The 27,255-nt window shown below is 40.6% G+C and overlaps 1 protein-coding gene across 1 annotated transcript in view; it reads right to left on the reverse strand.

Moving 5' to 3' along the window:
• The window catches only part of gabra5 (gamma-aminobutyric acid type A receptor subunit alpha5), a 78,505-nt gene that overhangs the window by 13,317 nt on the left and 37,933 nt on the right, over nucleotides 1-27,255 (reverse strand). Inside the window, exons 6-7 of the mRNA XM_059963854.1 lie at nucleotides 20,379-20,522; nucleotides 13,415-13,567 (exon numbers count right to left, since the gene is read on the reverse strand). Coding sequence (XP_059819837.1) covers nucleotides 13,415-13,567; nucleotides 20,379-20,522 — 297 coding nt within the window. The remainder of the gene's footprint in view (nucleotides 1-13,414; nucleotides 13,568-20,378; nucleotides 20,523-27,255) is intronic.

Raw genomic sequence — 27,255 nt, forward strand, 5'->3', positions numbered from 1 at the left:
CCTTCCCTTTCTTCCACACTTCACTGCCATCTTCTATCAGATTCCTTTTTCTTCAGCCCATTTTCTCTTCCATCAATCCCCTCCCAACTTCTTACTTGGTTCCCCCCTCCTGTGCCCAACCACCTTCCCCCTCACCTATTGGGATATTGTGTAGCTCAACCAGCAATCTCCACATCAGACTTTGTGCAATGTATTCCAGTATGAGCTTTCATACAGCAATGAAGAATAGAAATAACTTCACGTTACCCTCATCACTTATTCTGCACATCACATTAGCAAATGTAAAATATTGAAACTGTGATTGAATTTGGAATGTTCCTCATTGCCACAGACCAGATATTCCCTGGATTAACTCATCAAGTCATCAGAAAATAGCTTGAAAATATTGATTTTTGAAATGCAGCCTAAATTATCCAATGAATGCATGAGGAGGATCCATTTGTTCATGGCATTGATTCACCTGTACAATATATCTCTTTGGAATGTGAAAAATACAGCATAGAATCAGACCTTCTGTCCAACTATATATATGCTAGCCTGTCTATGCTACTCCCATCTACTAGGAATCAGCAATCAGTCCATAGCCCCCTATGCTTTGATGTTTCAAATGTTTATCCGGTCCAGATGCTTCTTAAAATTTATCATACCATAAAATATAGTAGCAGAATTAGGTCATTCAGCCCATCTTGTCTACTGATATTCAATTATGGCTGTTTTTTTAAACACTATTTCCCTGCCTTTTCCCTGTAATCCTTAACCCCCATACCAATCAAGAACCTATCAATCTCTGCTTTAAATACACCTAAGGACTTCACCTGCACAGTCCTCTGTGGCAATAAATTTTACAGATTTACTACCCAATTGCTGACAAAATAACTCCTCATCTCAGTTTTACCGTCTTTATCTAAGACGGTACCCTTAGATCCAAGCCTCTCATATTAATGGAAATATCAGTTCCATTGGTAGTAGAATTACTGAAATGTACTTGTCTCCACCTTCTCCAGCAGGGTGTTCCAGAATCCAGTGACCCTCTGGGTGAAAGATTTCCTCTAAATCTCTCACACCCAACCTTAAGCCTATGCCCTCTGTTCTGAGGCACTTTTCCCATGTAGAATTTCTTTCCATATTGCTCTATCTTATAATCTCATAATTTTGAATCTCTTAACAAGTTCCTTCCTTGTCCTATGGAAAACATACCCAGCTAATCCAGTCTCTCCTCATAAATGTTCTGGTAGACTGCCAATAATTTGAGTTATTAAATACAGAAAAGCACATCTTTTCTGATTCAATGCATCAGTCCCTTTTTAATCATTTTGTATTACTTGCAACCTCAATATTGATGAATAAAATAGATTTATTTAAAGGTTATTGTTTTATGTCAGAAATACCGAGATGTGAATTGCACAAAAGAATATTGAGATCATTGCTCATGATTCACTAGAACATATTAGAAGTTACTGGCTCTGATAGTGTCTATAACAATAATTGCATAGAATTTATGCTGCAGTGAAATGATTCCAATGTCAAAGTTTACATTCCCACAATGAGATCCACGTGTTTTCCCTTCAATTACTTGTATTAATAAAATATCTTTTACATAGCAAATCATCCCAAAGTATTTCAAAGTTCAATTAATTAGTAAGGTATAGGACAAATATGAATTTCTTTCAAGAACATCTTTGTCAGTAAAACCTACATGCAATTGATGACTGCCAACTGCTCTTAATTCTCACTGAAAAAAAATAGCTGTCTATCCTCTCCCCAACACCTTGCTGCTATTCAATATAACCACAGATGGTCTTTTAATTCAGCAACACTTTCCTGCTTTTTTAAAAAATGTTTTAATGCCCGTTATGCCACTGTTATTTAGGGTAGCATTGAAGGTCCTCCATCTCTGTCTGCCCATACCATTGCACACAGATGCACTGCTGTTTCCATAACTATTTTTGTGACTTGATAAGGCCGTAGCCCTGAGATGAAACGCCTAAACTGAAGGAATAGTGGACCACTCAAAGTCTGGCCTCTACCCTTTGAGCTGTTTGACAAGGGTGACCCCTGCCAGGCCCTGACTCCAGCCAGCATAGCTCTCTGCATCATTGAGGCATGCAAGCCACAAAGCCCTACAACAAGGCTGTGTTTCTCCTGTCTTCCTGTACAAATTACATATTCTTGATTAGTTTATCAATAAAATCAATCAATGTGTGTTCTGAATAAGGTCAATAACTTAGCCTCCACACCCACTTGCAAGGATTTACTCTGCCCTAGCTGAAGCAGTTTACTTTCCCCTGTCCTGAGACTACCTTTGACACCTGGAGAAAATTTCTGGAGATGCTGATGTTCATGAATAGGTATTTTGCTTGGCGTGAGGATCCAGGTACTGGGGGGTGGATGAGGGCCAATATGTCAACTGAGCTGAACTAAGGGTTTGGGGATTAGGATCTGGAGCAAATGATTGTGTTACGACTTTAACACAGCAGTCTTGGGGTCAGTGGGTGAGGGTAGAGTTGACGAGGTTACGGGGAGAAGACAGGAGAATGGGATTGAGAGAGATAAATAAATCAGCTGTGATGGAATGGCAGACCAGAGTCAATGGGCTGAATGGCCTAATTCTGCTTCTACGTCTCATGGTTTTAAGAATGATTTTGTAAAGGACAAGTATGACCAGTCACTTCTGACAAAGTCAGACATAGTAGAATAACATTGAATCCTTGTTCTCTGACTGCACAAGAGACTGATCTGATGCAACGTTTTGACCAGAAACATCAACAATTCCCCTCTCCAGCCACCCTCCCCCCAGATGCTGCTTGACCTGCTGCGATCCTCCTGCAAGTTGCTTGTTGCAGAGAAAACATAACTTTTGCATCTACTCTGCGAGACTGAGGTCATCCTCATTCTTCTAAACTTAAAGGGTTATTGGAGTATACTGTTTCACCTCTCCTCATATGGAAAACCTGCCCTCTGAAGAACCAAAATGAAGAACCATTCCTCCTACCACCACCAAATCTTCCCACAAGTAGAGAGACCAGAGCTGTACACAATATTCTTAATGTGCTCACCAAGAACCTGCAGAACTAAAAGCATTACACCTCTACAGAAATCCTCTCGCTATAAAGTACTACAAGCCCATTGACTTCTGAATTTTATGTATCTTCATGTTGATTTTCAGTGATTCATGTAGAAGGACACCCATCATATGTTATGAAATTTGTTTTTTGTTGTGGCAGCAGTACAGTGCAATACATAAAATTACTACAGCACTATACAAAAGCTTTAGGCACTTTAGCTATATATGTGCCTAAGACTTTTGCACAGTATTGTGTGTGAGTGATAATAAGCCTGATTCTGCTTTCAGTTTCAGTTGCAGACTGCGAGTGGGAAGGGTGCAGGTAGAGGGCATCGTGGTTGAGAAAAGGGGAAGGGAGCGGGGAGGCAGCAGGAAGCACCAGAGAGACATTCTGTAATGATCAATAAACTAATTGTTTGGAATGAAATGAACTTGCCTGGTGTCTCAAGGCTGGGTGTATCTGCACCCGCGCCAACCTCCACTCCTGTCATTCCTCTCCCAGTTATCTCCCACAGTGGTCTGCCTCACTATTCCCAACATCTTTTGCTCTGGCCAGATTTACAAACCCTTTCGGCTCCACGTTGACAAAAACAGTACTGTGCAAAAGTCTTAGGCATCCTAGCTATATAGACTTTTGCACAGCACTGCATCTACATGAGCAATCTGCCCCTCTCAGTTACACATTATTCATTACTGTTTGGTGCAGAACCATATGGCATCTTGTGCTGAGAAGAAGTGATGTAAATCAGATCTGGTGGAAGTGAAGAAATATTGCAGAAGAGGATAACACCATTGGGATCAATTAGATTTACCCTCAATTTTCCAGTCTTAATGTATTTGGGTTTTGTAAGAAAGTGGCATTAACTCAAACAAATGTACATCTCTTTAAAGCATACTGTATTAATAAGGAACTAATAAAGGATCTGAATATTAATAAGGATCATAGTTCTGATTATTCTGAAGTTAAGAGCCCATGGTATCACTGGAAAGATTCTAGCATGGATAAAACAGTTGCTGATTGGCAGGAGGCAAAGAGTAGGAATAAAGGTAGCCTTTTCTGGTTGGCTGTGGTAACTACTGGTGTCCCACAGGGGTTTGTGTTGGGATCAATTCCATTTATGTTGTATGTCACAGACTTGGATGATGGAACTGATGGCTTTGATGCAAAGCTGGCAGACAATACGAACAGGTAGAGAGTCAAGTAGTTTTGAAGAAGCAGAGAGGCTACAGAAGAACTTAGATTAGGAGAATGGACAAAGAAGTGGCAGATTGAATACAGTGTCAGGAAGTGTATTGCCATGCACTTTGGTAGAAGAAATTAAAGGGTACACTATTTTCTAAATAGAGAGAAAGTTCAAAAATCTGAGGTCAAAAGGAACTTGGGAGTCCTTGTCTAGGATTCCGTAAAGGTTAATTTGCAGGTTAAGTCAGTGGTGAGGAAGGCAAATGTGATGTTAGCATAAATTTCAAGAGGACTAGAATATAGAAGCAAGGATGTAATGTTGAGGTTTTATAAACCACTGGTGTGGCCTCACTTGGAGTATTATGAGCAGTTTTGGGGCCCTTATCTTAGAAAGGATGTGCTGAATCTGGAGAGGATTCAAAGGAGGTTCAGGAAAATGATTCCAGGATTGAATGGCTTGTCATCTGAAGAGCCTTTGATGCCTCTGGGCCTGCATTCACTAGAATTCAGAAGAATAAGGGCTAACCACATTGAAACCTATTAAATGTTGAAAGGCTTAATAGAATGGATGTGGGGAGGAGAGGATGTTTCCTGTGATGGGAGAGTCTCAGACCAGAGGACACAGTGTCAGAATAGAGGGTTACTTTTAGACAGCGATGAGGAGGAATTTCTTTAGCCAGAGAGTGGTGAATCTGTGGAATTCATTGCCACAGGCAACTGTGCAGGCTAAGTCTTTATGAAAATTTAAAGTAGAGGTTCATAGACTCTTGATTGGTCAGGGCATGAAGGGATAGGGGGAGAAGGCAGGAGATTAGGGCTGAGAGGCATAATGGATCAGTCATGGCAGGGCAGACTCGATGGGCCAATTGGCCTAATTCTGCTCCTATATCTTATTGTCTTATTTATGATTCTTCAAGTCTGTAAAGCACTACTTGATGTAGGACTCAACAGACTGTAACTGATAGCAATGGTTAAGAAATAAAGTCATAAGTTCACATTGGTAGGTTAATAAAAACTAGGGTCATTAATACGCAGAATTGAGTGGGCCATTTTTACCTCAATGAATTGAATTTAAATCCAACTATACTCCCTTGTAGTTATTAATGATAATTGTCCTAAGTGAAACTCCAAAGTTTAAGCAGTATCACCAGAATATTCTTCTGAGATTGGAGTCTAAAACATCTTGGAGGAAAACGTGATTAATGAATCAAAATCATAACAATTAGTGGGGGCTTTCTTCTGCATCTAACCCCTGCCAGCTATTATTTACCAGTGACACAACAGGGGAATTATTCTTCCTGTTAGCAATTTTCTACCTATAGAGGTGGGGTGTAGAGAGTATGCTGGCTGTTCGCTCTGCAGAAATTATTTTCTTCTTGGCATTTAGGTGAAGAGCCATCAGGACCATCACAGGAGCTGCTGAGCAAGCCTCCAGATGGTCATGGATGAAAAACTGTGGCCCTTGGGCCAAAGCTGCTGGGACACAAGCCAAGGCCTGATCAACCTTGGATGGGTCACCTGGACAAGGGTATCTGATGTTGTAAGACCCGAAACACCTGATGACCACTGGTTACATCATTGATGATGTGTCCCAGCATATCCTAGGATGTACTGTATCTCAAGATCCATTTCTCACCATCTTGTGTCAATTTTTTCCCAATTTCATCAATTGTTTCAAGTTATCAGAAAAGCTCAGGAGCATTTAAGGTTTTATTCTGACATCTGATTCACCTTTATATTTAAATATTTGCTTAAAATATTCTGTTCTGTTAGTTGATCTAAGATTGGTCTATTACAATTTTCAAAAAAAAATAGTAGAGAGTCATTGTTTACTCTTTTGGTCATCCTGCTAATGCAGTTTACTGTTTCTACTTGCTGACAAAACACTTCAATGAAATGGTTTGTGGGTTCTCAAGTTTCCCAAAAAGACGTATCACTTCCTAAGTTAGTCGGTATTTACTTTTAGGAGAAAGATGAAAGTGGGGCCACTTTGATGAGGCTGCGTTTGAAATATAGTTTTCAGTTTTGGTTATCCCTTTATAGGGAAGATGTTTTTATGCTTGAAAGAATGCAGAAGGGTTTTATGAGAATGTTGCTGGGACTTGAGGGACTTGAGATTTGGAGAAGGTTTACATAGCCTGGACTTTTCCATTGGAGTGTAAGAGAAAGAGATGATTCAGGGAGTCCCATTCGGAGGCTTATGGACATCTTGCTTAATGGTATTGGTCCATGGCATAAAAAGATTGGGAACCGTTGAAGAGGTATATCAGATTTTGAGGATTGTGGAAAGGATGAAGGCACACAGTCTTTTATCCAGCATTGTGGAAGTCAAGAACAAATGGACCTAGGATTAAGGTGAGGGGAGAGATTTAATAGGAACCTGAGGGGTAACTTTTTCACCCAGAGAGTGGTCCGTATATGTAATGAGCTGCCGAAAGAAAGTGGTTGAGACAGGTACATTAATTACATCTGAAAGGTATTCAGGCAGGTATATTATACGGATAGGAAAGGTTTAGGATACGAGCCAAACACAGGCAAATGGGATTAGCTCACATTGAAATGTTGGTCAGCATGGACCATTTGGGCTAAAGGGCATGTTTTCACACTGTGTGATTCTATGACTCTATGTTTCCATGTCTCTGACATAATAGGAAATTTGAGAAAACAGTCATTCCAAAGGCTAAACACATGAAATTGTGCGGATGCTGGAAATCCTTAATAACACATACAAAATGCTGCAGGAACTTTGCAGGTCAGGCAGCATCTATTGGAAAAGAATAATCAGTTGATGTTTAAACTGGTTTGCCACTGAGAAATCCTGCTCGATGCAGATGGAGCAAAGGTGCTCAATAAAGTGGTCTCCCAATCTATGCTGGATCTCACCAATGTAGAGGAGCGAACATTGGGGACATTGCATGTAGCCTTCTCTATATCGCCTTCTAGCTTGTACTCCTTCCCCTCCTTCCACCTTCTTATTTTGTCTTCTTCCACCTTCTCTTTCTGTCCTTAACCAAAAGCATTGACTTTTTATTCCTTTTCATAGATACTCCCCGACCTGTTGAGTTCCTCCAGCATTTTGTGCATGCTACTCCTATGACTGTTCTATGTCCTGACACTTGACAAGTAGAAATCAATATATTCAGCAGAAAGGGTTAACCTGGTAATGTTTATCTCCCAACCTTTCAGTCATTTTGCACAGGGATGCAAATAACATTAACAACAGTCAAGCTGCTGGCTGCCTGCCATCAAATTAAATGAGTTATGGACTACTACAATGCAACATTATTGAAAAAACTGTCACTTCAAACAAAAACTATAATGAATGAAAAGTTGAAGTTCTGAAACAGCTTCAGTATTTAATTAAAATTAAACTATTTCTGTTTATCCATTTCTATAAACATCTTTGCAATTACTGCACACCTTTTTAATAACTTCATTCTTGAATATAAGAATTAATGAAAATAGAGCATCTTAATTACTGCTTAAGCAAAGCATTGGTAATGTAACATTTGAATCTTCTAATTAACCACGCTCACGGCAGCACCTTGATATTTAATGCTTAGTGCCAAACTATTAAAAAAAAGTTGAAATGCTTTTGTGTTTAAGTTTAGTTCTTTAATATTTGGGTTTATAGGCTTTTGTGATCGCTGAAAATGGCTGGATTGGAGTTAGCGAGGACCATGGTCTGTGATTTTGATTTCTGTCAGTTTAGTTCTATTTGTCATTAAGCACAGGAACAAGTCTTTTGGCTCACAACGGTGTGCCAAACCAATTAAATTTGTCATCAAATGGCCAACTAAACTAACCACTTCTGCCTACACAATGTTCATACCCTTTCATTTACCTCATACTCATTTCTCTTTAAGTGCATCTTAAAAGTCCCTAATGCATCACCTCAAGCAGAGCACTCCAGGCACCGTCACTCCCTGTGTAAAAAACCTTGTCACTCACATCTCTTTAAAATTACTTCCTCTCACCTTAAATGCCGCCCTCTGGTATTAGACATTTTGACCCTAGAAAAAAGGTACTGTCTGCCTACTCTATCTCTGCCTCTTAAAATCTTATACCTATCAGATCTTCCCTCAGCCTAAAGTGCTCCAAAGAAAACAAGGCACTGGATTCGGCCCAGTGCATAATGGGTTAAGCCCTCCTAACCACTCAGCACATCTACATGAAAGGTTGCTGCAGAAAAGCAGCATGCATTATCAAAGATCCTCACCACCCAGGACATGCTCTTTTCTCACTGTTGCCATCAGGTAGCAGGTACAAGTGCCTCAGGACTCGCACCACCAGGTTCAAGAACTACCCCTCAACCATCAGGCTCTTGAACAAAAGGGGATAACGACACTCTTTCTGTTTCTGGTGTTCCCACCGCCAATTGTCTCATCTTAAGGACTCTTTATCTTGTTATTTTAAGCTTGTTATTTATTGCTATTTATTTTATCTATATTTGCATCCATTCACACAGTTTGTTGTTTATTGATCCTGTTACAATTACTGTTCTATAGATTTGCTAAGTATGCCCACAGGAAAAATAATTTCAGGGTTGTATGTGATGAGATGTATGTACTCTGATAGTACACTTTTCTTTGAATTTTGAACTTTGATCATTCTTCCTAAAATGGGACAGCCAGTACTGTACGCAATACTCCAGATATGGCCAAACTGGAGTTTTATAAAGCGAAACTTCGCAATAATCTGTCAATTAAATGGTTTGACTACTTATATCAAGGTCATCAGCTACTCTGCCCAATAAGTTTACCTACATCACCATTTAACTTGGGTCACAAGAGCATCAATGATGCTGGAGTTCTATCGTCTTTGGGAAGAAATAAATTTCATCCCAAAATGTCCTCCATTTCCACGCAAGCCCTATTCTTCGCTGGGGTGTAGTTGAAACACTTCTCCAAGGATCGTCACCTTGTCATGATGGAGACACATATGAGTTCCTGAGATCCCGAGAGCAATATCATCTGGAATTTAGCATCTGGCACTTCCTGGCAGGGTCATCAGGAGATATGTAGATCACGGATCAGCCTCAACAGCCACCTTGAAGATCCACCAATATTAACCCCCTTTGGATAACATCATATTTGACTTGAGTAATTGCACTACATTTACTACTAGTTTTAACAATGCCATCCAGTACATCACTAGATTCAGTCAATTGGCTTCACCCAGATGATCACATGTTAAAAGAGAGCAAAAGAGCATCTCTGAATGTACAACACATTGAACCTTGAAGTGGGTGAGCTTCAGCAGCAGAAGTCCACAAATATCCACACAGTGACTATTTCATTAGATACAGAAGGTACCCCTACCCTGAAGTTCCTCTATCCTGCACTGACAATTCCTCTCAGGTTAACAGGAACTAATACAGATGTAGTTTAGAATTAATCTTCCATGAATTCTGTCCTACTTGAATATTCTTGAATTTCTGCAATTTACTGCAATTTAACAGTAAATATACTTTCATGAAATCCTTCCCGCTTGATCAATCTGCATGTAGGCACAACAAGAGACATTATAACCAAGTTACATACTATTAACTTGGGCACATTACATCATGACACATTGGATCAGTGCTCTGCAAATTATTATGTTCTAGCCAAATGAAAGGAAAATTCTATGAATCAAGAGAAATAAATACCTCCCAGAGATGAACATCCTTCATGGGTCAGCTTTCGTGCTAATGATTGAATGTCCTACTGTTGATGGATAATCTGTGGACCTGATGCCTCCTTGGGAGATATAGTCAAATGGTAACAGGCTGTTTAAATCCAGTTTTTCAAGGACAATTTCAAGTTCACATTTGAACCGGTGCAGCAGCAACTTATAAAGCAGAACTAGCAATAATGTAGAGTTTAAGCAGCAAAGTAGCAGTATCTTCTGAAACTCTGAGGAAAGGCTCTGAAGAGAACAAGACCATTATTAATCCTTGCTAGGCCAGACAGGAAAATGCCTGACAGGAAAAGAAAAACTGGAAGGGCAGCTAAGTCTGAAGTAAAATCAGCAGTCTGACACATATGTCTACTTCAGTGATTGTTTTAGAATGGGTAGTACTGCATTATATGCTGTAAGAAGAATGGTGCTCTGTGCCTTTCCAGACAACCATGTAGGATTGCTGAAGGCTCACAAATAACCAGAGTCAAGAGTCAGGCTAGAATTTTTCCAGTCCTGTTCCTCCCTGTGCCATACCTCGTAGAGTCAGAGAGTTATAAATCAAGGATACATTCTCATCCACACTGACTATGATGTCTATCTGAGCTCGTCCCATTCGCCTGCACTTGGCCCATATCACTCTAAACATTTTCCATCCATGTAGTTGTTTTAAAGTTGTAACTGTACCCACCTCTAAAGCTTCCTCTGCTGGTTCGGTCCATGCATCCATCACCCTCTGAAAACATTTCCCTTCTGGTCCCTTTAAATATTGCCCCTGTCACCTTATACCTATATTCAGTGGCCACTTTATTAGGTTTCTTCTACCTATTAAGTGGCCACTGAGTGTATGTTCGTGGTCTTTTGCTACTGTAGCCCATTCACTTCAAGGTTCGACATGTACATTCAGACATGCTCTTCTGCACACCCACTGTTGTAAAACATGGTTATTTGAATTACTGTCACCTTGCTGTCAGCTTGAACCAGTCTGGCCATTCTCCTCTGACCTCTCTCATTAACAAGGTGTTTCTGCACACAGAATTATTGGTGATTTTTTACAACATTCTCTGAAATTATAGAGACCACTGTGCAAGAAAATCCTAGGAAATCAGCAATTGCTGAGATACTCAAACCACCCCATCTGGCACCAACGATCATTCTATGGTCAGAGCCACTTAGATCACATTTCTTCCCCATTCTGATGTTTGATCTGAACAACAGCTGAACCTCTTGACCATGTGTGCCTGCACTGATTGGTTGTCACATGATTGACTAATTACATACTTATAGTAAAGAGCAGGTGTACAGGTGTAGCTAATTAAGTGGCCGCTGAGTGTATATCATCAGGTTTTAGACTCTCCTAACCTGGGAAATTAATTGTGACCTTCCACCTTATTGATGATTTTATATACTTCTACAAGATCAACTTCTAGTCTCTGTGCTCCAGGGAAAAAAGTCCTAGCCTCTCCAGCCTTATTCCATTTCTGGCAACACCATCATGAATTTATTCTGCACTCATTCTGGCTTAAGAACATCTTTCCTATTGCTAGGTGACCAGAATTATTCACAGTACACCAAGTGTGGTTTCACCAAATGCACTGTTATGCTAAATAATGTCTTCAGGTAACACAGGCTTAGTTCTGGCTTTGAAAGAGTCCGGAATAACAAATAAAGTTTAAAATGATCATTGCTAGATTGGTATGCAATGGATTGTTGACTCTTTCCTTAATATATGTGTCCTTGACATCATCCCACAGTAGTATATTCTTTATAAGCTTGGTTCCATTCCTCAAGAAGGCAAAATGGTCATCATGTTTTCTTGCTGAAATTCTAAAACTCAAGGACCTTCAGTCGTAAATTCACAGTTTTGGAAAGAGATATGGCAGGAGACCTCAGAGACTTTGGCACCGTGGTCATCCTATAGAAAGAGGACACATCTGACCAGGGAGTTTTCCTGTGGTCAGCCACAGAGAATGTCAAAGTGGGTTTTTCATTAACTGCCCCCACCCTGAAGAACTGCTTCCCAAATCATTATCTTCACCATATAATAATGGAAGGAGAAATGTAGAGAGCAGCACCAAACATGTTAACTGGACTTTCTCAACCTTATTAAAGCATTTTATCCCATCATTAGAGAGAAGACGAGTCTTCTCAGAAATTCATCACCATCCTTCATTTGTGTTATGATAACATACAAATTATGATCCCAACCAATGGATCAACAACAGAACTAATCTCCGTGCAGCCAAGTAATAGGCAAGGACATTACACTTTAGAAATTTCCCCCCCCCCCCCCAGTTTTTCTTTCCACAGTGCTGCACCTCTGACAAGTAGAACCCTGAAGACAGCCATCTTTGGATTACTCCCAGTGCCACATGCTAGTCAAGGCGAGAAATAGAAAGATAGAATTGACAAATGTGTGGCTGAGCATTTGGTGCAGAGGTCAGAGTTTCAGATCCTTGGATTACTGGAACCTCCTCTTGGTCATGGATGACATATAAGAGGAATAGTTTGCGCCATAACTGGAGAGAAGCCAGCACTCTGGCCAGGAAGTTTGCCAGTGCAGCTTGTGAAGATTTAAATTAGTTTGTCAGGGAAATGGAAACAAGAGCACTGGGTCAGAAAGTTCAGGGATTGAGAGGAAAGTAGATGTCATGACTAGTAAGAATAGGCAAGAACCAATCAGGAGTACATTCAACCAGAGACTCATTCCACTGAGATGTAGCACTGAGCATCATAGGAAGTCATTCCTGCCTGTGGCCATCAAACTTTACAACTTCTCCCTCGGAGTGTCAGACACTCTGAACGTATAGGCTGGTCCTGGACTTATTTCCACTTGGCATGATTAACTTATTATTATTTAATTAATTATGATTTTATATTGCTATATTTCTACACTATTCTTGGTTGGTGTGACTGTAATGAAACCCAATTTCCCTTAGGATCAATATCTGTCTGTCTGTCTGTCTGTCTGTCAGTTAGACACAATACACAGACCGTGTTGACGTGTGTATATTTTAATGCTAGGAGTATTAAGGGAAGGGTGCTGAAATTAGAGCATGGATCTATATATGAAACTATGATGTTGTAGCAAGAGACATAACAGAGACCTGGTCAAGAGAGGCACAGGAATGGCTGATTAAACGTTCAAGAGTTTTGATGCCTTAATAAAGATAGAGAAGGAGGTAAAAGGGATGGTGGCGGGGTTACTATGTGCCTACTGTGCTACTGCAAGCAAGTTTTTCGTTGCACCTATGCACACATGTACTTGTGTATTTGACAATAAACTCCATGTTGACTTTGTAGTTTCAACCTTACCTCCACTCCTTTCCTAACCACAATGGTGAGTCAAAAAGAAAAGACAAACACTATAAAATTAATTTCTCAGCAAATTAAAAAAATAACTACGTTGTCAGCAGAAAATGTACAAATTGTTACAAAATACCACTTGTCTAAATTCAATGAGTTTTACATGAATGCACTCGTATCCTAAATATATATAAACTTACCAAACACTGTTCTGGCGGGGACAGATTCTCTGTTCAACCAGAATGACATCTGGGATAAGATAACAGTCATGATGCAGGGGAGGTATGTTTGGATGACAAAATAGCCGATTTTTCTCTTCAGATGGAAATGTGCTGTCATTACTACATAGTCACCTGTAAAAAGTGAACATACAAAGAAAAAAAAAATCATCAGTGAAGGGGAGAGGTCAGGAGAGGGACTATATTTTGTCAAATCTTGTTTAGCAGAAAGCAGCCACTTTCTTTACTCACCTTACGTAATGATTTGTTTCCTGACACACAGTGGCATCAGAATTATTTAGAACCTAGGCCCATTCAGAAACCCATCCTACTGAACTGGATGTCAAAAATCAAGTGATTGAATTAGCTGTGTAAGAACACAAGAGGCAATATCCATTTCTCCAAGATGAGAAGTTCAAACATTGGTGGAAACCTTGATGTCTTTGGTTTGTAATGTAATGCAGCAGAGCCTGTTTCATTTTGAGAATCTGAAGCTTGCAATTTGCAGGAAGTAAGTATGTGACAGAATTGCAGGCATTCTGGAGTTTACTTAGCATCCAGCCTTGTAGAAGAAGCCAGTGTAGAGAACTGTTTTCAACAGTTCTCTTTGTTTGCTGTAATCCACCACAGGCCTTTTATCCATGGTGAAATCCTTATGTCACATCTGACAGGCTGTTGGGTTCAATGCATAGACAAGCAGCCCCATGCAACCTTACCCTTTCTATTTATTACCTTATTTTAAAAATTATTTGGAGCTCCAACATAGTAACAGGGCCTTCAGGTCCAAGAAGCCAGTGCCTCCTGGTTACACCCATGTGATCAATTAACCTACTAACCCATAAGCATCTGGATGGAAGAACATAAGCACCAAAAGCCCGCGACAGAACTTACCCTCAACCCATTTTTCTGCACGAATTCCACAAACTATACTTGCAACATTTTCAACTACTCAGAGTCATGGATTTGTACAGCATGGTCACAGTCCCTTGATCCCACTCTACCATTCCAACCACATTGCCTACCCAAGCTATTTCCTTTTGCCTGCATTTGGCCCCTATCCCATCTAAACCTTACCTATTCAGATACCATACCTATATAAACACCTATCAATCATTGCAATTGTACCTGGCTCTACCATCTACTCTGTCAGAACCACCACCCTTTGGTTGTTGACAGTTTATTCTCCTCCATCGATGCTATTTGACCTGGTGAATTCCTCCAAAATTTTCTGTGACTAGCAGTGAAGGGAGAAGAGGGTGAGGAGGAGATAAAGAACTTTATACATTCTAGAAACACAAAAAATGGAATTTTTCAATTGCAAAACACACCATTAAACCCAGAAAGCTGCAGTTTATAAATAAGCTTTTTAATTCAATAGCTGCTAAATTATTGCAACAAGATACTCCAAGTGCTAGAAATAAAATAAAAATCAAAATGCAGGAAATAAATAATAGGTAATGCAACACCTGTAGAGAGAGAAATAGTTCTGATGAAAGATCATTAATCAGAAACATTAATTGTTTCTCCGTGGATGTTTTCAGTATTTTCTATCGAATCGTTAAAAGAATTATTTTAAAAATATTATTGTTTGTAAAGAACCATTATAATTAGGATGAAGCAATATTTTAATGATGCCAGAAAGTCTCGCAATCAACAGCTGCCTGCACTGATATAAATTGAATGAGCAATCCAGGCAACTCACAAAATGCTGGAGGAACTCAGCAGGACAGGCAACATCTATGGAAAAGAGTACAGTCAACTTTTCCGGCCAAAATCCTTCAGAGGGACTGCATAATAAAAGCTTTTTTTAAATGTCAACTATACTTTTTTCCATAGATGCTGCCTGGCCCATTGAGTTCCTCCAGCATTTAGTTGTGTTGCTTGGATTTCCAGCATCTGCAGATTTTTTCATGTTTGAGATTGAGGAGCAACATTTTAGTCAGTACTCCTCAGTTTGTGGCAAGGTGAGACATTGGCTCTCAATCTTCTGTTTGTTTTTCAAAGACCACCATTGCAGACTCCGCACATTTGAATTGAGTGCAGAATATTCTTGGTGGCGGAAAGGCACTGGCCGAAGAAGAGATTACATAATTGGTACCAATATCCGGGGCCGTACTGTGAGCTGAAAGGCAATTACAGCACCAGCTATAACTCTGGTAAGATTAGGCCTCCATTTCCGCTGTTTTCTGTAAGGAGTTTGTAAGTTTTCTCTGTGACCGCATGGGTTTCATTTGGGTTCCTTCCACATTCCAAAGATTTACAAATTTGTGTTAGTGAGTTGCCGCCAGAGGTGTGACGACACTTATGGGCTGCTCAACACAATCCTTGTTGATTTGACGCAAACGGCGCATCTCGTTGCACATGTGACCAATAAAGCTGATCTTTAATTTACCTTTAAAACACCAATAATACGGGCTCGACAATCTGGGTAATCCAGATCACTAGGTGATGTATGCCGCTTTCCCTCCTGACCCATCTAGATTCCTGCTATGTCTTCCCACTCACTGGGAATGTCGTTCCCTCATTTCCTTCACGCATCCGGTTCTGTTCCCCGCGCTCCCTCGGAGTTCACAGGGACCTTGGTTCTTATGCTTCCTTTCAGCTGCTGGATTTACTGGGACATTTCAACAGAACACAGAACTGTACTGCGCATCACAGGATGAGGCCTTTCGGCTCACTGCTGGCGCTGACTTAAAATATTCTCCCCTGCCTGAATATTCATGTGTGTAACAGTCTCTTAAAAATCACCTTTGTATATACTTCCACCAATCCTCTTGGCAGCCCGTTCCACGCACCTCCCATTGTGTAAAATTCTTTAAACCTCTCACCCTCTTAGATCCAATCTGTAATGCTTAGCAGTTCTAGCCTGAAGAAGATGCTGACTGTCTCCCAATCTATGTCTCTCGCAATTTTATAGATTTCCACTAGGGATCTTATAAACATCTACATTAAAACCGCAGTAATTAACATCCGGTACCAAAGTCCCAAGCGCGCCGGACTATCAGAGCACTGCCGTATATTACAATAGAATGCAGGATGCCCATCAATTAATTGGCCCATTCTAAGCGAACGGCGTGCGTGCGAAGATTCGACAATGCTATCACTTCATTCATTCAGGGAAGGTGCGCTTCGTTGGTCGGATCTCACAAGTCACATAGTTTGATTTATAAGGGAATAGTCTAGTCCACGTTTGAGCGAGTGTCCCCGATGCTTCAGCCGTGTTTATGGGTGGATGCCAGGGAACTATCCTCTGCTTATCGTTGCAAACCATCTAACCCAGTTTTATTTGTCGCTGAGCAACAATCTGAGGATAAACTATAAAGTTTCTGGCAACGGGAGTGGAGGAAAGCAGTCCAGAAGCTCACAGCAACAGAGAGAGCTTTCTAGAAGGGGATTCAACGAGAGACCTGTCAACAAGGCGGCGAGAGTTCATCTCCTCCTTCACTGCGTCCCAGAAAGCGTTCACTTTTTCTCCACACTTTGGTGGGCGTATTTTACACAACCAACTTCCACCAAAAGAACGTCCCCTATTGGGAAAAAAAATACCCCACTTAAAATAATATTGTTCTAACCTTCTCCCCGGTGAATAAACACCGACTTTACACAAACCTCTTTAACCATTACACTAAATGCCGAGTGTCATCTTTTTTAAGCTCTGGCGGGTTTCTTTAAGAAACAGCCTTGAAATAACACGTTTAACCTTGTGCCCGCTGAGCTCACTTCTGATCTCTGTCCAATAGGGAGCTGATGAACCACACAAATGCCATTGATGGCCGGTGCTCTCTTCTGGAAATCCGATTTCTAGTTCCCAGTAATCCCCGGCCGCAATCTGTGACCGAGCGGTGCCTGGTGTATCCGCACAGATTCGTCTCTGCACATCATGAAGGGCTGAGCTTTTTGACGTGAGCGACTTGTAGGTGTTATAATATCGTTTCTGGTAACATCTAAAGCAAATACAAATATCAAACACCTCTAACCTGTTAGAGTTTCGCCCCGTGGTATAACAGGGCACCAGGACGACTGGGAAGGGCCGAAGGTCAGGATGTACCACATACCACAGATGATTTGGCCATGCATATTTGGGACGGCCTGTTCCTATTCATTCTGAAGTCGTTACCTCTAAAAAAGAGCCCGAATCACGAAGAATGAATTTAGGAGTACTCGGTCTCACTCTTTGCATTTTCTTGTTAAAAGTCAATGGAGATTTCCCACTTGTGGCAGATAACAACGCGGCCATGATTGTCAATTGGTAAGTCCTTGCCTGGTATGGCTGATTTTGGCTTCGCAGCGGGTCGCACCACTCGCGCCCATAATATTAGAGAGAACAAGGGACTGTGTGATAGAATGTACCGGGGAAACTCTCGGGAGACTGGAAGTATCAGATCTCCGATTTGTAATCTGACTTGCTCGCTCAATTCAATCTAGTGGTTTTATTTTAAATCGGAAATTACCACTGAAAACATTCACAGCACGCCTGCAGTGGAACAGCCTGTATGAACGTGTACTTTCTGAAGATTCAAATGATTTGTAAACTGTCTGCTTTTCCTTTGCTAAATAGCTAACGATGCAAATCAGTCAGACGCCAGCATCCTATATTGTTAGCGCCTGTATTCTTAGCCAGGCTTATTTTTCTATAGGTAAAAGATTAACGGGATTTACAGAGTGTAAATACATTATTGTCAAATCTGCTTTGAATGCGAAGGTAGAGCGCGTCTCACTCCTTGCATTTAAAACTCTCCTATGCTCTCGTGAGGCTAATAATCATATATATAAGAACATAAGACACAGAAACAGGTTTAGGCCATTCGGCCCATCGAGCCTGCTCCGCAAATGATCTAATTGATACAAAAACAGCAGCCTCCACTTCCTTTGAAGTTTACGAAGATGTGGAAAGACGTCTAAAACGTTGACAAACTTCTATAGATGCGTGGTGGAGAGTATATTCACGGAATGTATCAGTCTTCAACACCAATGCTCTTGAACGGAAATCCTACAAAAGGTAGTCCATCACGGGGAGAGCTCTCCCCACCATAGAGTACATCCGGACGGAGCGCTGTCGCAGGAAAACAGCATCCATCCTCAGGCAAAATTATGCTCTCTTCCTGCTGGAAGAGGCCTCGGGACTCACACCAGCAGGTTCAGGAACAAACATCACCCTTCAACCATCAGGCTCTTAAAGCAAACATCACTTGTTCCCACAACCTATGGGCCCATTTTCAAAGACTTATGTTCTCAAAGTTTATTGGTTATTTATTTGTTATTATAATTACTATTTGTTGTCCCCTTTTTGTATTTTCACGGTTTGTTGTCTTTTGCACACTGGTTGTCCGCCCTGTTGGTGCGCCCTTCCATTGATTCCATTATGATTATTGGACTTCCTGACTTTGCCCACAAGAAAATGAATCTTAGGGTTGTATATGGTGACATATATTTACTTTGATAATAAATTTACTTCTAACTTTTGAACGTTGAAGTGATTTATTGTGTGTTTGGACCTTAAAATGTCAATTCCAAAGTTTAGCTCTGTGTAGTAGTGAATTTGTAAAGCGGGAGTCAGACAGGTCGTTAAGATCGCATTCATTAGAATGGTGAGAGTCCTTCCGATGGAGACTCGCTCGCAGCTTTGATCGTGAACACGTTAAATCCTCTGGGACTTAGTGTATTAATCCCTTACTCCGATCTTTTATTTAATTCTACTAGATAGATGAAGTGTTAGCTCACTTGTTAATTAAATGCCCGAATTTTAATCAATGGCTCAAGAGCACGGATAATTACCCACGTGATAAACATTGATAAATGCAGCGGAGGTCGTAACAAGCTGTGTTCATTCGCCTTCATACTCGCAAACAACATTTTAAAACCAGGGGCTGAAGTGGGTCAGCTGCTTCTGATTTATCTCAGCGTTAATACTGATACCCTGGAAACAAAACTGGCAAAGTGTTCCGTGTGTGTGTATATATATGTATGTATATAATCCCCTCTCTGATCTAGCATAAAAAACATAGTAACATAGAAAACCTACAGCACAATACAGGCCCTTCGGCCCACAATGCTGTGCCCAACATGTCCTTACTTTAGAAATTACCTAGGGTTACCCATAGCCCTCTATTTTTCCTTTGGATTAGCTTGAATCCATAACATCGCATTTGCAAATTTCACTATAATTATTGTTTGAAACTAGAGTTGGTTCTGCAAATTATTTTATTGCGTATTTGTAATACTCGGTTTTATTGAGGACTTTAAAACGTTTTTATTACATTGAAATACATTTGTTCTCCACTTTCATAAATCAATAGTTATAAAGTTGCCCCCTTCATCTACGGTAGCTGTTTTAACCTACGAAAATGCGTTACCTAACACTGCCGTAACACGTGACGATGAAATGTCTTAACGGGAATTTAGTCCGTCGAAGTGGGAGCCTTCCAAGAGGGAATGACGTCAGAAGTGATCCGGGTTCAATTGGGATTAGATTGCCGGCGCGTGACGTCGTTTCGCGGAGGAGGGAATTCCCGGGATTGAAATTCTCTGCTGGAATTGAGCTGTCAATGACCTAGCAAAGCTTCAATGAAAATGGGGATCAGTCATGCAGTATTGCTATTCCTTAAATTGTTTTATTTTAAAGCTGGTTGGACGCGGAGAAATACAGTCCTGTAACCTGTTTTAATCTTATGTGAACGCAACATTTGGGTTAAAAAGCATAAATGCTAGGATGATGCACCATCTGAGTATTCTGCATTTCGGTACACCTAGAAAATCTGAAGAAATCTTTTATCTGTTAATATAATGATCATTTTGATTTTTAATAAATCTGCATAAATCCAGCAATATGCGTTGTGCGCATAAAAAAGAAAAATGAACGAGAATTATGTTCGAGTAAAAATATCACACTAAGATAAAGATGTTCCCTCGTGTCAACGAGCAAATACCCGTGAAAATCTTCACCGACCTGTGCTTGATCTGATAAGTTCATCTCCCACCGTTTGGCCTAATAAATCGTATTGATTCAGGCGAGAGCCGTCCTCAGCAACAACCACGGATTTATCCGTTTCATTCGTCCATATGTAAATCACCTCCGAGTTCGGATACGCATCTATTAAAAAGAAGAAATTAAAATCAGACAGCAGACAGCCGGTTGATTAACTTGGTTTGACTGCGGTGTTCTTACGTGTTAGTCGTGTCTGGAATGAGACGATTCACAATAGTTTGAATGCGGAACAAAATTAGTCGGCTGTACGGTGTGTGTTGACAATTTTACAGCAAGCAGGGAGTTCATCCGATCAATTTCCCCTCCCGCTGTGCAATCTGTGGCGAGTTTCAATTTGACACTTCCAGTAAGTCCGATATGTTAAACTCATCTGGAAGATGAAATCACATGGGATCCAGGGTGACTAGCCAACTGGATGAAAAATTAGCTTGGTGGAGGGACTATAGTCATAGGAGAAGAATTAGACCTTACAGCCCATCCAGTCTGATACACCATGATTGACCCCTTAACCTTTGATACCCTTACTAATCAGGAACCTAACAATCTTTGCTGTAAATATACCTAGGAAGATAGAGAGTAGGGAATTGTTTTTCAAATTGAGTCTAATGACAAGTGGTGTGCCACAGGGATTAGTGCTGCATCCATTCTTGTTTGCCAATTATATTAACGACTTGGATGAGAATGTTGGTGCCACTATTAATGAGTTTGCAGATGACACCAAAATTGGTGGTGTGGAGGACAGTGAAGAAGGTTGTCTAAGGTCACTATAGGATGTAGGTCAACTGGGAAAGTAGGCAAAAGAAAAGCAGATGGAATTTAACTCAAATAAATGCAAAATATCTCCAAGAGGACCACACCTTGTCATGGGGTTTGGAGACTTGCGTGCCTCGACAGCGGCAAGAGCTACATTGTGCTGGCTGGAGCCAGGGCCGTGTACTTTGGCTCTTGGTAGGGTCATCCATGCCATATAGGTCAAAGGGTAGAGGCCAGACTAAGAGTGGTCCACTGGTCCTCCAGGTACAGGGGTTCAACACAGTGCTAACAACCCTGATTGGTCAAAGCAAAAATTGTTATAGAAACAGCAACAAAGAATCCTTCTATGCAGGCAGAGATGGAAGAACTTCATTGCTGCCCTAAACACCAGCGGTGAAACGGGCAGGTGCTAAGTGCAAAATAATGGCAGTTGGAAAGTCCAAGTTGCAAAGTAAATGACTGGGGTAAATTAGTAAATAGAGAGACCAAGGAATACAAGTCTGTAGTTGCTGAAAGTGGTAATACAGGTAGACAGGGTGGTGAAAGAGGCAAATGGCATGCTTACCTTCACTGGAAGGGGCACTGAGAACAAGAATTGGGATGTTATATTACATGAACACACTCGATCTCACAGCTAAACAAAGCCAATGATAGACTTAAGGTATATCTGTGCAATTAAAACCAAATTGTCAGTATTTCTACTTTACTTCCCACTGAAACAAAATGCATTGCTTAAATATTAACAAGAAGTAAGCGTCAGTTTTAAAGAGAAAAAAAATCAAAATACAGATCCTGGAAATCTGAAATAAAAACCAAAAATACTGGAAACTCTGCAGATCAGGAGGCAAATTTCTAATTGTCCTCATTACTCAAACATTTCTATAAACATTGGGTTCGCCTGTGAAGTCCTGGCCTCACTCCATCAGAGATCTATCCACCCTCTCCCACTTCCCCTCTGTAATGTAAAGCTAATGTATCTTCTCACTTCCCTTGCTCTCTGGCCTTTCATCTGAAACATGAACTCTGCCTCTTTTTATCAGATGCTGCCTATCTTGTTGAGAACCTTCTGATACAAGTCGCTTTTAATTATTGCAAACCTTTAATGTAGAGAGTTGAAAGCCTGTTGTGAAGGAGGTAGTTTTGAAGTCAGTTGACCTGAAAGTGCACACATGTTGGAGGATTTGTAACTAGCAGAGATCCTGTACCTACTGGACGAACTCAGCAGATCAAACAGCGCCTTTGGAGGAAAATGGATAGTTGATGTCACCAGTCAAGACCCTTCATAAGGATTGGTCAACAGTCCATTTCCCTCAAAAGATGCTGCCTGACTTCTTCCAGAACATTGCACGTTGCTCCAGATTGGAGCATCTGCAGTCTCTTGTATCTCCGAACAAAGATTCTAATTTGTTTAGTATTCTTTTATGATAATCCTCTTGCTCTACGGACAACGAGAGAGACATTTACATTTCTGTCTCCTTATTTTCAAAATAAAAGTAGGAAATAGTGACATATTCCTCATTAATAAATAAAAAGTCCTAAGGTAGCAGGAAAGTTTTTCCAGATGTTCCTATCTACATTTTTTCCTTAATCAACAGTAACAAAATGTGTATTTAAAGTCACCATTGCAGTTGTATTGGGAACTTGTTTCCTGCAAATTGACAGCTTTATTTCCTACATCATAACTGGCATTATTTTTTACATATACCTCATTAGCCATAAAATGTCAGAATTTCTCAGGTTTATTAAGGGACTAAGTTTTATTCCTAGAAACAATTTAGTATTAGCCAATAATTGACAAACCAATTGATTCATTGCGAAAATGAAAAAGCTTGAAAGTTAACTTTAAAATATTTCTTGTGCTTTAATACAACTGGAGTAAACTGATCTTTACCTTTCTTCATTTCATTTCCAAAAGACAAGCCTCTGTTTATGACTGACATTTGTATTACACAATCTGCATTTATATGATGTAATTCACATCAGTAATTGGACTGGTTGGTACCTTACCCTGTTAAAACAATGCAAGACTGATCAAGGGGAATCTCTTTGAATTCAGGCTATCATATTGGGAAGGTTAGATAGAAATATGTCACAGAATTTCCAGTCGCATTAATTGTTGGTGAGATGCTAGCCATTGACACAGGGCACTGTTTGTAAAACAAAGTAAATAGATTTTTTTACATCCAATTATGCACAGTTTTGGGCCCCTTATCTAAGAAAGGATCTGCTGGCAATTGAGAGGGTCCAGAGGAGGTTCACAAGCATGATCCCAGGAATGGAAGGGTTAATATATGAGAAGCACTTGGTGACTCTGAGCGTGATCTTATTGCATTTAGAAGAATGGGGGGGGGGACCTCATTGAGACCTATTGAATATAGAAAGGGCTAGATAGAATGAACATGGAGAGGATGTTTCCTATAATGGGGGAGCCTAGGACCAAAGAGTACAGCCTCAGAATACAAGGATGTAAAATTAGATCAGAGTTGAGGAGGAAATTATTTAGCCAGGGGATGGTGTATCTGTGGAATTCATTGCCGCAGGCAGCTGTGAAGGCTAAGTCATTGAGTATGTTTAAAGCAGAAGTTGATAGGTTCTTGATTAGTAAGGGCATCAAAGGTAATGGGGAGAAGGCTGAAGAATGGGGTTGAGAGAGATAACCAATCAACCATGTTGGAATGGTGGAGCAGACTCGATGGGCTAAATGGCCAAATTCTGCTCCTGTGGCTTATGGTGCAGCAAAATGCACAGTACGTGGATGCAGGACCTTGGTTTAAAGGAAAATGTCATGTCTAAAGGAAAATGGTCCACCCTCAATAGATCATAGTGAAGTTGTGACTTGGAACTGAGCTACAAAACTGGGAAAAGTGATTTTGGTTATGAATAAATTCTAGAAAGAGAAGCTAGATTGTGAGATTAGAAAGAAATTAAAAACCAAGTGGAGATCTGTTTCCTTAATCTTGTTTGGATTAAGCAGACTTGGAACACTCTGCAGCAAAGTAATAGGTTTGGAAGTTGTAAAAATATGAATAGGTTTCCTACATGTGTTATACCATCAGTCACTCTTCTAGTATTTCTGCATCTCTGGGGAACCTCTCCAGTAATATTTCTTCTGCCTTTAACAAAGTGTTATCAAGCAGTTATGATACAATTGCTCATGGAAATGATGCATACAAATTACTTTGAGGAAGCGAATGAGATGGAACTTGTTTATATGTAAACCGGCGGAGAATTAATACAAGTAACTTAATACCACCAATCATGTGTGGATCAAGGAGCAGAAAATGGGGACTTCCAAATGAAAATAAATCCTTCATTTAGTAGCTATATTGTTTGATAGGAAGGCGAGTTATTCAGAGTAGAATGTTAGTCAATCCCAGCCAGGACCCCGGTAACAAATCTTTTGCAATGAGCACTCACAGCCCCAGAAGGGAAAGTTTTCCTTTGGTTCTCATTCCTATTAAATATGTAATTAAAAGCATGTTTATGTGGGCATCATGTAACATTAGAATAACTGAAGTGGTTTATAGTGTTCAATTCTACTCTCTGTATGAAAAAAAAGAATATATCTGCCACTGAGAGTGTACAAAGTGATAATTCTGTAGATTGGATCCTGGGATGACAGGTCTGCTAAATGAGGAGAAAGTGAGTGGTCTCTGTTCTCTAAGATTTCAGTCAACTGCGAGATGACTTCATTGAAATATGGTAGAGTTCTTAGAGGGATCATTAGGGTAGAGGCAGGGAGGATACTTCCTCCATTTGAGGATCCTGGTCTTAAAATACAGGGCAGGCCTATTAGGGCTGAAAATAGGAGAAATTTATTCCTATAACAAATTATGAATCTATAGAATTCTTCATCCCAGAGGAGGGGTGTTTGCATTCAAAACTAGGATCTCTAGATTTCTCAATATTAGAAGGAATCAAGGGATATGGGAATAGAGTAACAAAATGGTTAAAAATCAGCCATGACCCTGCTGAACAGCAACCCCTGATTGGTACCCCTGGTCTTACATATATTCAAAGTTCAAAGTAACTTTATTATCAAAGTATGTATATGTCACTACTTTGAGATTCATTTTCTTCCAGGTATTCACAGTAGAACAGAGAAATACAATAGAGTCAATGAAAAGCTACATGCAAATATTGATGAACAACCAATATGCAACAGATGACAAACTACAAATACAAACAAGTAAATAAATAATACTGAGGACACGAGTGTTAGAATTCTTGAAAATGAGCCCAGAAGTTGTAGCTTCAGTTCAGAGTTGAGGTGAGTGAAGTTATCTCCGCTGGTTCAGAAACCTGATGGTTAAAGGGTAACGTCTGTTCATGAAACTGGTGGTGTGGGACCCAAGGCTCCTATACCTCCTCCCCAATGGCGGCAGCGAGAATCAAGCATGGAGTGGATGTATGTGGGTCTTTGATGATAGATGCTGCTTTCCTGTGGCACTAGTCCTTGTAGAACAGCCAAGAGAGCTTTGCCTGCGACGGATAGGTGGAGTACCTCTTGGCACAGACCCAAACAAAGATATGTTATTTGGTGTTTGTGGACCTGTAGCTGGCACAAGTAGTGCCTGTAAAATGGAATCTCATAACAGAAACCTTAACTTGTAACTATCACAGCAATTCCACATGGTGTTCAAAGTGAACACTTCTAATCTGTCTTGGAACAAGCATTGAATAAATTATTGAAACTCTCATTCAAGTTAGGAAATAAAAGCCTAATTTTCCAATTCAAATTAACCAATGCAATTAAAAGGATAACATTATATTGCATAATGAAATAATGGCATAACAGAGAAGGCAGGGGGTCCATCAGACTTGTATGTGACCTCAAAACACAAAAATACAACTGCAGATGCTGTGGATCAAATAATACGTACACAACGCTGGAAGAACTCAGCAGGTCAGACAGCATCTGTGAGAAAAGCGTAGCCAACGTTTCGGGCCGAGACCCTTCATCAGGAATGGGGGGGGGGGGGAAGAGAGGGCCGAAGCCCAGTAGTAGAGATAGGGGAGGGGGAAGGGCTAGAGGCGCCAGGTGGGGAACCAATCAGAGGAACTTTCTGCTTCTTTATCTCTACAGTTCTTTCATGCTTATCCCCTCCCCCCTGTACCCTTCCTCTGATTGGTTCTCCACCTGGCGCCTCTAGGCCCACCCTCTCTTCCCCCCCATTCCTGATGAAGGGTCTCGGCCCGAAACGTTGGCTACTCTTTTCTCACAGATGCTGCCTGACCTGCTGAGTTCTTCCAGCGTCGTGTATGTATGTGACCTGTTTGGATTAAGCTGGCCCTACATAGAATTCTGGTGGTATATTTTAATAAGTGCACTGGACAGATTTTCAAGATTTAACTGCAGATTATTTCACTGTTACACTTGTAATATGTACATTGCCTACCAGCAGGCTGAGGGTAGCAGACGCTAACAGAATCGATAAACACATTTGTAAGGCCAGTGATGTTGTGGGGGTGGAACTGGGCTCTCTGATGGTGGTGTCTGAAAAGAGGATGCTGTCCAAGTTGCATGCCATCTTGGACAATGACTCCCATCCACTCCATAATGTACTAGTTAGGCACAGGAGTACATTCAGCCAGAGACTCATTCCACTGAGATGTAACACTGAGTGTCATAGGAAGTCATTCCTGCCTGTGGCCATCAAACTTTACAACTCCTCCCTCGGAGTGTCAGACACCCTGAGCCAATAGGCTGGTCCTGGACTTATTTGCACTTGGCATGATTAACTTATTATTATTTAATTATTTATGGTTTTATATTGCTATATTTCTACACTATTCTTGGTTGGCGCGGCTGCAACGAACCCCAATTTCCCTTGGGATCAATAAATTATGTCTGTCTGTCTGTAATCTTCCAGTGCATAGCCTATATTATGGCATCCAATCATTAGAAATATGTGACATAGGATCAGAAGATGTTGAATCCTTGTGGGTTGAGGTGAGAAACTGCAAGGGTAAAAAGACCCTGATGGCAGTTATATACAGACCCTTTCAACAGTAGCTGGGATGTGGACTACAGATTACATCAGGAAATAGAAAAGGCTGCTCAAAGGGGCAATGTTATGATAGA

The sequence above is a fragment of the Hypanus sabinus genome, chromosome 3, assembly GCF_030144855.1.
Source record: "Hypanus sabinus isolate sHypSab1 chromosome 3, sHypSab1.hap1, whole genome shotgun sequence".
NCBI lineage: Eukaryota > Metazoa > Chordata > Chondrichthyes > Myliobatiformes > Dasyatidae > Hypanus > Hypanus sabinus.